Here is a 13,930-nt window from a genome sequence, read left to right on the forward strand (position 1 = left end):
TGCTCCCGGAGAACTCTCTGCTGAAAGCCAAGCCGAGACGGGTCTCCAAAGGTGAGCTCGGTTTCGCTTCGGCCCGCAGGGCACCCTACGGAAGTCCTGGAGCGGAGCAGTGGAAAGTTCCAGTCCCACCCTGGAGCCCTGGGGGGAGCCACTCACACCTCCCCACCCCCCACCCCCCCAAAGCCAGGTGGCGGGGCTGGAGCCCAAAGGTGGCCAAAGGCAAATAGGCCCCCTCCCGAGACTTGGTGACAAGTTCCAGCCAACACAGTGACCACACCCCTCCCCTCCCCCACTCCTGTTAGTGATGTGTAAGACAGTTCATTCCCCGCCCTGGGGGGCTTCTTCATTAATTTGTAGTTATTTCTCCATTAGCTGACTGGCCTGAGAGGGAAATGACAAACAGTTCCTCTAACCGCTTAGAAGAGCCACATTATAGTGAGCTGACCAACCTGAGGTGTGCATTGAATTAACAGGGCTCCATCCCAGAAAGCAGCGCCGCTTGCTGCACCTTAGAGAACGGCAGAAGCAGCAGGTGTCGGCAGCAGAGAGCAAACCTGGCCGGCAGGGCAGGAAGGAAGTGACCCAGGCGGTCCAGCCTGCGGTCACCCCCCAGGGCAATAGCATCTCCGAAGAGAAACCTGGCAGGAAAAGGGCAGAGGCCCAAAGCAACAGAAGCTGGTTGGAGGAGTCCCTTAAATGCAGTGACAATGAACAAGGTACGCACGGGGCGGGGGGCGATCCTGGAGGGTGGATCACCCGCCCTCTGTGGGAAACGGCCCTGGAGGGGACCTGAGGGCCATCCAAGTTGACAAGAGTAGCGTGTGGCGAGCGGGGAGTTTTCTTCCTGAGGTCCTTTCAGCCTGCACACTTCTTATGGAATGGACAGTGAGGTGGGAGCTCGACTTCCTGGGCTGCTCCTCATCACCCAGCCCGCGGCTGGGCAGGAAGGGAAGTCTTGGGTGACCCCGGGCGCTTGTCAGTGCCCTCATTCCAGCCTCAGGCTGTCTGTCCCCAGTCGCCCTGTCCCGAGCACCCAGGCCCCCCATGGGTGGGGACGGGAGCGCAAAAAGGGCTGGCTTCTGCCCTCTCTTGCGGCCCTTTGAAGCGACTTGCCATTTGGCGTTTCGTGGGTTAGCCCATTTGCCGGTTGAATGTGGGATAATTAAAATATTAGTGCTGGGCTTCCCTGGTGGCGCAGTGGTTGAGAGTCCGCCTGCCGATGCAGGGGACACGGGTTCGTGCCCCGGTCTGGGAAGATCCCACATGCCGCAGAGCGGCTAGGCCCGTGAGCCATGGCTGCTGAGCCTGTGCGTCCGGAGCCTGTGTTCTGCAAGGGGAGAGGCCACAACAGTGAGAGGCCCGCCTACCGCAAAAAAAAAAAAAAAAAAAAAAAAAAAAATATTAGTGCTTTGAAAACATAATTGGTATATCTTTAAAAACTGAAGCTGCTCCAACGATCAGTGCTAACAATGGGCTTTTCTTTCCTCACCGGCTACAACTGTGTAACGCCCGCTGCTTCTCCCCCTGACAGATGTGCTGTGCATGGACGAAGAAATGGATCGGCAGCCTTCGCCCCTGCCGCAGAAATACACCGACAACAGCGAGAAACCATCCGCGAAGCGACCGTGCAAAACCAAGCATTTGATCCCTCAGGAGCCCAGGCGGGGCTTGCCGCTGCCAGGGGACTCCTACGTGGACAATGCGGATGGCAAGGTACCTCTTGCCCCTGGCTCTCCCCCGCCCCCCGGGCCTCTGCAGGCACATCCCGCCTGCCTACTTCTCTGCTTCTGGGGACAAAGCTTTCCTTTTCCTGAACCCCTCCCCCCAAAACGTCCCTGCCCCTTCCTAGGGGACGTGTCTCCTGGGTGGCGGTGAAGTTCCCAGCGAGTAAAAATGCAGCCCCTTCCTCGCGCCCCGCCTCCCTCAGACAGAGAGGAGGAAAAGTGCTTTCCTCCACTCAGGAGCGGCCTGAGCCCAGTTCCGACTATGATCTTTCGCCGGCCAAGCAGGACCAGAAGCCCTTGGACCGTTTGCAGCAATTGTTACCATCTTCCCAGGCCTCACAGCTGACATGCTCAAGCTCCCCTCCAGAGACCACCCAGTCCCGCCCGATGCCACCAGAAGCGCGGAGACTTATTGTCAATAAGAACGCAGGCGACACCCTCCTACAGCAGGCCTCCCGGCTTGGCTACGAGGTGAGCATCCTTGTGGGTGCCCCGGATCAGGATCCACCGGCTGCTGCTCCTTGGGTGGGGGACACACTGGCTGGGGATGGGGGGCGTGTCTCAGAGCCCAGCCCCCTCCACGTGGCGGGCTGGGCTGGGTGTTCCAGCAGGGTGTTTGCGTTGGCTCCCGCTCACACTGCGGGCTCTTTGGTGGCTTGTTCAGTCGTGGTGTGAAAAGAAAGGCAGGCCTCTCTGATGTTCCGTTCCCGTTCAGGCAGGTAGGCTGCTTCGGCCAGTCCGGCTCACTTATCTCTGATATAAAATCTGACCTAACCCAGGGCTTGGCGACCAGGGGAATTTTAATGAGCCCTTTTGGATTCTGAATAGCAAGAAGGAGAGTAGTTATTAGCTCTACTAAGTTGTGCTGTTTGGGGCAGAGTGATGCCCCTGTGGGGTAGCGGGTGGGAAGTGTCTGTGCAGAGTAGGGGTGGGAGTGGGGCAGACCTGAGCAGTCTCTTTCTGAGAGGGCACGGGAGCCGAGGGCTGATGGGCGGGGAGCAGGGGTTGAGCCTTGCACAAAACTCCCTGTCCACACTGCTGTATCCCAACCCAGCACGGCTGATGACAGTGATGGCCTCTATTGCTAGAGCAACATAGAAAGATAACTGATATCTGCCTAAGCCCGTGTGATCTGTAGTAACTCCTTTCACCCTTTTAACATCTTCACTTGGGAGTAACGAGTACTAGCCCACTCTCGGATGAGGAAACTGAGCCTCAGAGGGGTTAGCTGATACCCGTACAGGTAGCAATCCAGCAGTGCTCCACAGCCCACCACGCTCCTCAGCAAGACTGGCTCACACTGGAATTGCCCTTTTGACAGTTCAAAACCTCTGTGAGACAGATGACTCTCCATGCCCTGTGCAGTTCCCCCACCATACTTGTCAGTAGCAATTGTGATGTAATAGCCCACAGGGCAAAGGCATTTTTCTGTGCTGGCATCAGCCCTCTGGGAGTTGAATGGTGACAGTAAAACGCGGTGCAGCAGGCTGAGCGTGGAGGTGTGGCTGAGCACTGGGGTGGCAGGACCCAGGCTGGCCCGGAGCCCTGGCGCCCACACCCTCAGCCAGCTCTGTGCCCCTGTCCCCCGTCTCCCGTCGTGTCCCCCCACCCCGGTCCATAGTGCCGTGAGCCCTTGGAAGTGTGCCTGCCTTGGCCCTAAGGCATGACTGTGGGTGGGAAGTTGGAAGCACTAGGGCTATGCTTAGTTTGGGATGTTTTTTTGTTGTTGTTGTGGGTTGAATGTGCTGTTGTTTATATCTACACGTCTCTTGGAGACCTCTCCATTAGCTAGAGAGCACTTTGTGGTAGTTAGCGCAGTTACTTGCAGGTGAAGTCCAAGGAGCACCCAGTTGGTTTCCCAAGAGCTGAGAGCGGGCGCCTAGGAGGACAGAGCAGATGTTGCACATAGTGTTGAGCTAGACCCCCCCGTGGTTGAGAAGATAGTCTCCTTGCTTCCAGCAAACGCTGGAGGTCGGGGGGAGACCCCTAACCCCAACTTTTGGGTTAGGGTTGAGAAAGTAGACTCCCGCTTCCAGCAAATGGTGGAGATGGGGGGGCGGGGTGCTGCTGCACCCGCCGTGGAGGGCGGGGCTCCGAGCCCCACCTGTGAACTTGGCATCATTTCCAGCAGCCTCCCTTTGGGACCAGAGACGTCAAAAGACCCTCGTTGGTCCTCTAAGACAGTTTCCATTTTGGTTTGGTGGCTCTGAGGCCTGGACCAAGGGGCACTTGATCCATCCTTTTTTAGGCTACCTGGCCTTTGATTGCACAGGAAGCCTTGGGAATGTTTAGGGTCGGATTTGTTTTTTTCTTCAAATGTAAATTTCAATATGTAGATTCCACAGATCACCAGTGTTGATGCTGAACATTGTGACAAGTAGATGAACGCTTTCAACTTTGAATCCAACTTTCTGGGATTTCTCTGGGCAGAATTTTAAATGTTGGGATGAAGGCCCAGTTGGGAGATGTGGCAGCTTCAACCTTTTCAAATTGAAGGACAGTTTGCTTAAGCAGATAAGGGTGTGGTTTGGGAGGGTTTTCCTGAAGTTTTGTCTTCAGCATTCTTGGTTATTTTCTTCTGCTTAGCCAAAGATACCATGTGCAGTATAAAGGCTGTCTGAGCTTTATGTCATGATAATGTGGTTCTGGAAGTTTAGAAACACACTCTGGCTTCAGATCCGCGTTAAATAGATCACTTGCGTGGCCAAAGACCTCAAACCTTTCCCTCCTGGGAAAAAGGCTTCTATTTCTTAGGCTGAAACGCCCGTGTGCAACCACATGCTTGTGCCTTTAGCGGTGATGGTAAAATTTTCTATGAACTGATTAAGTCATGTTTTTCAAAAAGTTAATGAGGCATTTAATTAACAACGTCGGGCTTATGGCCTTTATGGTTACATTTTGCGGGTAATGGCATTCGGCTTATAGCCGCTGAACAGAGAGCTGTCCGACAAAAGCAGTTTGACTTTGCTTGGGAATGGCTGGGCTGCCCTTCAGACACTCCCGTTTATTTCTAGCGGAGAAAATAAACCAAGGAATGTGTTGCGTCGACAGACTCGCCCCGCCTCTTCACCTTTCAGTTAGAGAAAGTGTTGGTGGCGATGGTTGCCATCCATTTAGAGGCCATCACCCTCCTAGTTAGGATAGTGTAGTTAGCCCACTTGACCCCCAACAGAGAAGGCCTGTGGGATGCTCGTCACAGCTGGATTGCATCCCTCTAACTGGGGCCCTCTTGGGCCCTTTGAATCTTCCCAGCTGACCAGGTACCAAAGACCTGAGTTATAGGTCTAGTACTTGATGTTAATTGAACTTGGGGTTTAATATCTCTGGGCCTCAGTTTCCAAGTGTTGAATGAGGATGGTACTACCTTCCTTTCCTGGTAGCTCCTGGGTTCCTGTGGGTGACAGAAGACGTCCTCATCTGGGGAAATGAGAAGCACTGTGTAAATAGTGGGATCAACGTGGTTGAGTTAGGACAGCCCGTGGCAAAAAGTCTGACCTGGCCGTGGGGCTACTGCTGCCTCTGCTGCCATCTTCCGGGAGAAGAGAGTTGACTTACCCATCAGCTTGGACGGCCTTTCATTTCTAGGTACCCTTGAATCTGCCCTAGTAGTGATGAAGGTTTCCAGGTGAAGGCCATGATTGTCACAGCAAATAAACCCTGGGTTGAGTAAATTGATGTGTGCACAGCAGTTGGTGGCGTTCAGACCTGATCCCAGAGCCACGTGACAGGGCCTCTCCCTGGCTGGGGCACACAACTCATTAGCTTGCAGCCGTCCACTCAAGTCTGGCTAGTGAGGGCCTGCTAAAAGAGCAGCAGCTTCATGCGGTATCCTGGATACCAGGGCTCGGGGCAGGTGGCCTGGGAGCCCAGAGGATTGTGGGCTTTCTGGCAGGTTGGGATGTAAACGGAGAAACGCATTCGTGGGCGTGCCTTTTCTCTTCCTCCTCTTGTTTTGGAAGGGAGCTGCTGCAGTGACCTGAAGTAACAGGGCCCCGATGGCCAGGTTTACCAGCATGCCCCATTGGGTTCACGTGGTAAGCAAATGGAACATTCTAGTTTGCTCCCAAGTGAGTGGTCACCTTTGATTGGCGTGTCCTCCAAAGGGCATAAAAGGTTTTACAGAACCCATCTCGCACTTATGAGCAGCTAGAATGACCCCCGTTTTAGGTTTAACAGATAAGTTACCTGAGAGATGTCACAAGGAGGCCTGTTCTGACCCCATCCCATCCCCCCTTACCCAGCAGACCATGTGTTGGGCCACATGCACGTTCTGCCTACTCCCAGCTCTCAGAACCTGACGGCTCTCTGCTGGGCACGACTTACCCAGTATTAACAGTATAACGTGTTTTCTGGTGGCAAATGCTTTCGATGTGTCTGAAAACTTTCTTAAGGTAATAAAACATTGAATAAGTTCCTGCTCTGCTTACTGGGAGTGGTTCATATTAATATTTTAACAAGCCAAAGAAATAAGGTTAATAACAGTGATTCTAATGCACAGTGTTGACACAGAACATCTCCGGGGGCGGGGGTGAACGTTTTATTTGATTCTTGAAATGTGGAGGTTGCAGCCTGTGGTGTATCAGGTTCCTGTCATTAACTTGGGGCAGAATCAGTCTAAAATTTTCATATTTACTTGAGAGGGTGGAGTGAGGCAAAATAGAGGGTGGGGTTATTGGAGGCATTTTGTGTCATTCCTCGAGGATGGAGGGAGAGAGCTTCTCTTTAACTCTACTTAACGTACAGACAAGAGCATCTGAGGCCCAGGTTCTGATTTGGGTTCTTAACAAGGGTTGCGAGGATGTAGGTGACCTGGGTGTCCCTGCTTCTCTAAGCTGGGGAATGTTCTCTGGCTGATTTAAGCTCTCTTTAAGTGTTGGTCATCCATACTTTGATCTAAACTTGTGTTATCGTCCACTGCCACTGACTGAACAGACCCATCAAGTGAGAATGGTCTGTGCTTGGCAATGTGTCATCTAAGATGTTAGCAGCCGTGACACCTCTGTACTGGTCACGTCGGCCCCTGGGCTGAGGGCTTCCATCGCTATCCGAATGCGTCCTCTCAGCAGCCCTGTGGAAGCTTGGAGAAGTTCAAGGGTAACTTGCCCATGGCCAGGCCACTGGTGCAGCAGAGCCTTAGACAACACTGTCTGCATCTCCAAGCCCTTCTCACGCACTCTCACCCCCCACCAGGATGCCTGCCGCCTGCCCGCGCCATGGTGGGCTTTTGGCCCCAAGGATGTATGCCTTTGAAAGTGGGCACCGGCAAGCTATGGGGAGGTCACCCTTACAAGGTTCACTGTATGGTTGTCTGATGGTATCTCCTCTCCTCTCCTCTCCTCTCCCCGTAGGAAGTTGTCTTGTACTGCCTGGAGAACAAGATTTGTGATGTGAACCACCGCGACAACGCGGGTTACTGTGCCCTGCACGAGGCTTGTGCAAGAGGTTGGCTCAACATCGTACGACACCTCCTTGAATATGGCGCCGATGTCAACTGCAGTGCCCAGGATGGAACCGGGTCAGTGGCGGTCTTGCTCTTGGCCTGGCCCTGCTGGGGCATAGGCAGTGGTTCTCAGGGTGTGCGGGGAACCCCAGAAGGAAAGATGGAGAGTGAGTGCCATGTAAGCACACTGGTGGCGGAGTCCTCTAGAATGGAATCGGACAGATCTTTCTGGCAAATTTACATAGAACTTTAAAACTCTGTGACACTCTTATGGACAGAAGTCCCTGAAAATGTTGAGCCTGCATGAATAATCAGGGTTGTTCTCTTTTAAGACCCTGGACTCTCCACCAGCGTCTGTTGAATCTCACTCTTGAACATATATGTGAGTTGAAAGTTGCAGGAGTACAGACAGGTCCAGTGGCAACTGGCTTGATAGGACCTGCCGTGTCCACCCACATCCCCGGGCCTGGCCCCCACTCTGTCCTTGACCTCGGTTTATTGGCCAGAGGCCCAGGTGTGAGTCAGCCCAAGCATCTTCCTGGTTGGACCTGGGATGCCACCACGAGGCAGGGCACTGGGGCTTTCCTGACGGTCATAACATTAGCAAAACCGTAAGGTATTTGGTGGCTCATGGTTTCCAAATAGCATCCTTTCTGGATGGGACTGCGGACAGTGTTCCTGACCCCAGCGGACACGGGCAGGAGGACTCTGTATCCTCCTGAGAACTCGCCCTGCCTGTCGACTGCTTCTGGGCGAGAGGGTTGATCACTCATCTCCAAATTGGTTTCCGGAGAGGTTCCACTTTGCCCCTAGTTTCTTTTACCAACTGCACTTTTTGGGTTTTGTTTGTAATGGTGTAACAATGGCTTCTCGTATCTGCTTCCGTGGTGCTGGGGTTCTTCCCCCCACCCCGCCGTATGTTACCTTCTTACAGTCTGTCACTATTTAAGTTCATTGGAAACATTTTCATCGTGGCCTGAGTTCCTCCTTGGGCCATGCATTAAGAGAGATTTGCATTGAAGAATTAGGCCTGAGATGGTCCCTTCACCTGTCCCGTAAAGGGTTATGTGTTGAAATAACAGAGTAATTTGTCGCAGCGACCGTACACTCACCTCCTCGGTGAAATAGCGCGCCTACGAGGCTTGGCCGCACACGCTCGATTTTGCCCCGTGTCCTTAGAAGCAAGCGTCGCGTGCACAGGTGTAATCCCCCGCACCTCTCCTAGGCCTCTCCACGATGCTGTCAAGAATGATCATCTCGAAATTGTCCGCTTGCTCCTCTCCTACGGTGCTGATGCTACCCTGGCTACGTACTCAGGTAGAACCATCAAGAAAGTGAACCACAGCGAACTTCTGGAGAAGTTCTTAACAGGTACGGCAGAGGTCAAGACACGGTCTTGTTCAAGCATCTAGACGGTGACTTCACAGCCTTTCACCTGGGTTCCCCCTACCCCCACCCCCCGTTTACTCTAAGTGACCCTTTACTGGGAAAAGCGGCCCAACGTTAGTCTGTCAAAGAAGAGATACGTACTTTGAGTTTTGCGAGGTGGGGGGCTGGAAAACTCTTGGCTAGCCAGGCTAGCTTTTGTTTGGCAGGCTGGGGCGGTGAGGCGGGCAGTCCCTCAGGAAGGCGGGTGGACGCGTGGGGAGGTTTCAGTCAGATACCTGGAGGCGTGTGCAGTGGGACTTGTCAGGAGGTGACACCAGCCCCAGCGTGAGATGTTCCCGAACTCCAGCAGCATTTGCCTCTTACCAGCAGGCGTTATCTTGTTTCTCTCTCTCTCTCTTCCCCCCCCCCACCTCTGCAGACTGTTTAAATAACCTGCAGGCTCCTGACGACGGTAGCCCCGGTTGCTCTTCGGAGTTCTCTGGCAGCTCTGTGTGTGCTGAACAGCCTTGTTCGTTTCAGTTGGGCTTCTGGGGGTGGTGGTGGTGGTGCTGTGAGCAGGACTTGCTTGGGAAAGAATTTTTCCAGAGTCCTTTTTGGCGAACAGCTGGAATCTTGCTCCAGCTTACTGACCTCTCTCTTGTTTGCCCCCCGGTTAGAACCAGATGATGAAAGTGGTTATGATGTTTTAGCAAATCCCCCAGGACCGGAGGACCAGGATGACAGCAACGAGGCCTATGGTGACCTATTGGAATCTGAATTTTCCGAAGACCCCCTTTTGCCGTGTTATAACGTCCAGGTGTCCGTCGCTCAGGGGTGAGCGTGGCCAGCATGTGGTCAAGAGCCAGCCCAGCTGCTCTGTGGGGTGGCAGGAGTTAGAAATCCCCTTCAGTAGATGAGGTTGGCTGGGTTGGGGGGTGAGTGAATTCCTCACCAAGTGTCCACCGACCTCACATAATGCAGTGGAACTTTTCCAGAAAAGTTTGGGGGTGGGAGGGCTCCCCAGCCAACTGCCCTCATTGGAACACACCCCTAGAGCCCAAAGGACACGGGAGTCAGCGACTGCAATTGCACAGTTTCAGTCAGTAAACTCTTGGGGAAGGGATCCTCCCCAAACGGCTACCATAGGGGCCTTCCAAGGCGCGTGAGGTCCACGGGACGATACTTATGTGTACCCGCTTCTCGTATAAGATTAGAGAAAGCCGTATGTGGCACCTGGGATCTTATGTGTCTTCAGATTTGCATAGATCGAGTCTTGTCCCCACGGTCGGGCCACTGTGCCCCATGACCAACCCTTTGGAGTGAACACATCAGGAGACCTTGCTCTGCTGTGTGTTGACCCCGGTGCTTAAGGAGTAGCATCCTCCTTGGACTCTGAGGCTGGGAACGTGTCTGCCCTTGTGGTGACATTCTATTCGGGATAGAGATGATAAAGCGTGGCAGGGTATCAGGAAGGATTGTACCACCTCCCTTCTCGAAAAAGCCTCACTCCCGGCAGCATTGAGAGGCAGGTTGGAGGTGTGGGAAAGGCAAGGAAAGCCAGGTGACCTCGAGTGTTTCTCATGCTCTCTCCGTGAGGGCCGGAGGAGAGGAGAGGTCAAAGAGGTGTTTGCCATCTCCCTTGGGTTGGCATACAGACTGGTTTTCCCCAGTGACTAGAACGGGGTGCACTTACTTGGAGAGGGATGACCTGAGTTGTGACCAGAGCCAAGGCAGCACTGGGGTGGCCTGCAACGAGGCTCGTTCAGGGGCGCTGCTCCTGCTTTTGTCTAAGTTGGCTGGTCTGCCCTAGGTGGTCTCTTAACACATGCACATGAGTCCAGAGTTCCCCCGCTAGAAGTAGATCTTCCGGGCTTCCCTGGTGGCACAGTGGTTAAGAATCTGCCTGTCAGTTCAGGGGACACAGGTTCGAGCCCTGGTCTTGGAAGATCCCACATGCCACGGAGCAACTAAGCCTGTGCGCCACAGCTACTGAGCCTGCACTCTAGAGCCCGCGAGCCACAACTAGAGAAAGCCCGTGCGCAGCAACAGGCCCAATGCAGCCAAAAATAAATAAATAAATAAAATTAAAAAAGAAAAAGAAGAAGTAGACTTTCTAAGGACAGTGAGAAGTGGGGTGGGGGTGGGGTAATCAAAGTGGAAGTAGCAGGCCCTTTCACCGCCAGGAGACGGGTAGTTCATAGTTGGGAGCGCCTCTAATTTTGCCGGAAACTCAAACCACTGTCCTTTCTCTGGTGTAGGCGTCGTAACTGGCTGTTGCTCTCAGACCTGCTCAAGAAACTGCAAATGTCCTCCTGCATATTCCGCTGCAATTTCCCAAATGTGGAAATCGTCACCATCGCGGAGGCCGAGTTCTGCCGGCAAGTGTCAGCAAGTCTCTTATTCTCTTGCCCCAAAGACCTGGAGTCCTGTAATCCAGAAAGTAAGGAGCTCTTAGATCTGGTGGAGTTCACGAACGAGCTTCAGACTCTGCTGGGCTCATCCGTGGAGTGGATCCTCCCCAGAGACCTGGACTCAGACGACAACTGGTGAGCTCGCCGGGGCCCGCCGTGTACAGTGTGTCATGGTGTTAATCCTTGTGCATATGTGTCATAATACGACTATTTCTGTAAAGAAAGGACACTATGAGACACAACTCCAGTCGGAAGGACTTCATGTTTTTTTCTTTTTAAAATTTTAAGTCAGTTTTTATGAAGTTGTTAATAAAGTTTCTTTACTTTTCAATGTACACATGCTTTGGAATGTGTTTGTTTTTACTCGGAACAATTGTTTCTTTTCTTTTTTAAGGAGAAAAAAAAAAAGGCAAAGGAGCTCCACACTTTGACTTAATTTCATACAAAGCTCCGACGACAGAGGCCATAACTGTTGAGAGTTGCTTTGGGGGCAAATTAAACCAGTAAAATTTTAAACTCTTCCTCCATATTAAAGGGATTGAATAAATTGGCCACTTTGGTGCACCTGTGTCCTGCGAATTGTCCAGTTGGAGATGGAGGTTTAGAAAGTGAGTTTCAGTCTTGTTTAAGTCTCTTCCCATCAGACTGGTGTCGTGATTTCCTACACACCATGTTACTTCCTGTCTACCTTTCCTTGGTGTTGTTCATGCCTGGATTATCTCCTGTACCTGCTCAAACCTTGGTCCATTCTCATTTGTACCATGGAAGTTTGTCATGCCGGATACTGTCAGAACTAATTTTACTTAAGTTTGTGTTAAGGTGCAAAGCACACGTTTTGTATATTTTCTGTTTTTTCTGTTTGTGTATATTTTATGGTTTCGCTTCAAGAAATTTTATGGGAAGGGAAATAGCAAGATGTAAAGAGCAAAAAAGTCATCATTCTCTTTCAATTGTTAGAACATCTATCTGCAATCATAATTATGATGCACTGTGGTATGTGTTAAAATAGTAAATACATGTAACGTCCCGTAGGAGCAGCAAACTCAGTGGTGTTGGTGAGGGTGTGTCATGGAAGTAATTACAACGCAGGTGACTGTTGGTTGGGGTCCTGCAACATTAGTGTGCCTTCCCTGTGTCCAGTAGTGGTCTGGAGGGGTCAGGAAGCCTGCCTTTGAATTTGAGGGAACAGAGGGTTTGAGGTCCTCTCTCTTCTATTGCTCTAGTACACTGCACAGCAGCAGTATACTGGGTTTATAGTTGACGTTTAAATCGCTGATTGATCATTAAGATTGGGATGTATCTTTGGAAATGAAAATAGGAAGAATCGTATGCTTTTTCTTTTTTTTCCTATATCTGAAAAGGTATGTAGTACTTTGCTGAGTGGTTGGGAATCAAGTTTGCAGTATTCAGTGTATTCAGTTTTAGTATCTAAGTAGAATTAAACTGTTGCTGTAAACTGGAATAGCACTTTGTTACTGACAAGTTTTAGAATGCATCTGTTCGTCAATTACCTGTTTGGGAAGATTGTAGTTAATGATTTTGAGAATGTGGCTATAAACTTCCAACTGACTCAAGAAAAGCAAATAAGTCAAGATTGACAAATGTATAGGCTCTTCATCTTATTGTGTGTGGGGGTTTTTTTTTTTCCTTTTAGTTATTTGTCAAGGTATAAAGAATTCTATCACACTTAAGACAAGTTAAGTAAACGTCACGGGGTGTATTCTGTCATGGCATGGAGCCGATCCCATGGCCTAGATCTTAAAGGTGATTTTATGTTTAAACTTTCATGAAAACATATGTGATTGAAACACATTAATATATTGATACAGAGGGCAGTTAATTTTTGTCTTTTTTTTGTGTGTGTGTGGTACTGTTGTGGCCTCTCCCATTGCGGAGCACAGGCTCTGGACGCACAGGCTCAGCGGCCATGGCTCACGGGCCTAGCCACTCCGCGGCATGTGGGATCTTCCCGGACCGGGGCACGAACCCATGTCCCCTGCATTGGCAGGCGGACTCTCAACCACTGCGCCACCAGGGAAGCCCTAATTTTTGTCTTTTGATACATGTGAGCGCAGCTTTCATTTTGCTGAAAGAATGTGACCAGTTTTCAGTTTGGGATTCTACCATTTAGTAAAGATAGTCCACTTAATTTTAGAAATAGATTTAATATATAATACCTAATAATACTTTTATGAATTTTTTTACTGAAAACTTTTATTGTAATACTCTGAAGAAACTATGCCATTCTAGTCTTCAAGACTTAAATGAATCAAGTGTTTATTAGCTGTTGTAGTTTTTAAACTAATAAAAGTCACTACATCAGCAATTTGTAAATACAGTTTTTAAAATAATGCCTTAACAACTTTACAGTGGTTATAATGACTGTATTTAGGCCTAAAGTTAGTTAATAATTTGACATGAAGGCTTTTTAATAGTTTGATGGTGCAGATCAGGGATAGGTAAACTCTGGCTGGTGGGCCAGATGCAGCCCGTCGCCTGGCTTTGTAAAGGAAGTTTTTCTGGAACATAGTCGCACCCGTTGTTTACATGGTAGTTATGGCTCCTTTCACCCTACACCAGTGGGGCAGAGTAGTTGCAACAGTAACTGTACAGCCCACAAATCTGGAAATGTTTAAATTTAGATTTTAAAAATTGAAAAATTCTTTGAGCCTATACAGGGCAAGTCCATTGACCCCTGAGGTAGAAAACAGTCAGGAACTTGGGTGCGGAAGCCAAATGGCCTAGGTTCAAATCCCCTTTCTCCCATTTCATAGCTAGTGACCATGGGCAAATCACTTAACCTGTATGCCTCCTTATGAGGTTTAAATGCACTTATTTGTATAAATAGTGCCTGGCACATACTAAGCGCTGTGTAAGTGATTGCTGTTGTTTCTGCTTGGAGTTTTAATAAGTTATTGTTAATAGAAAAATGACACTAATGATTTTCCTTTTAGAGTAACAAAGGCACTTTGAGTCTTTTACTTTTT

The 13,930-nt window shown here is 50.5% G+C and overlaps 1 protein-coding gene across 1 annotated transcript; it reads left to right on the top strand.

The window, feature by feature from the left end:
• The first annotated feature begins 6 nt into the window (after nucleotides 1-6).
• Nucleotides 7-11,767, top strand: LOC308611497 (BCL-6 corepressor-like). Its single transcript, XM_081260244.1, has 9 exons — nucleotides 7-51; nucleotides 474-716; nucleotides 1,532-1,713; nucleotides 1,962-2,195; nucleotides 7,073-7,239; nucleotides 8,390-8,535; nucleotides 9,210-9,366; nucleotides 10,791-11,078; nucleotides 11,338-11,767. Exons 3-9 carry the CDS (start codon nucleotides 1,543-1,545, stop codon nucleotides 11,372-11,374), a joined length of 1,200 nt encoding a protein of 399 aa, XP_081116370.1. The 5' UTR covers nucleotides 7-51; nucleotides 474-716; nucleotides 1,532-1,542; the 3' UTR covers nucleotides 11,375-11,767.
• The last annotated feature ends 2,163 nt before the right edge of the window (nucleotides 11,768-13,930 follow it).

This window comes from Mesoplodon bidens, assembly GCF_964165515.1.
Source record: "Mesoplodon bidens genome assembly, contig: HAP1_SCAFFOLD_120, whole genome shotgun sequence".
NCBI classification, from domain to species: domain Eukaryota; kingdom Metazoa; phylum Chordata; class Mammalia; order Artiodactyla; family Ziphiidae; genus Mesoplodon; species Mesoplodon bidens.

Excerpts from the sequence above, each read along its gene's own strand:
- LOC308611497 (XM_081260244.1), top strand. The coding sequence starts at position 1,543 with ATGGACGAAGAAATGGATCGGCAGCCTTCGCCCCTGCCGCAGAAATAC. Across the intron at positions 1,714-1,961 it reads TGGACAATGCGGATGGCAAG|GAGCGGCCTGAGCCCAGTTC; the intron begins GTACCTCTTGCC and ends TCCTCCACTCAG. Across the intron at positions 7,240-8,389 it reads AGTGCCCAGGATGGAACCGG|GCCTCTCCACGATGCTGTCA; the intron begins GTCAGTGGCGGT and ends CACCTCTCCTAG.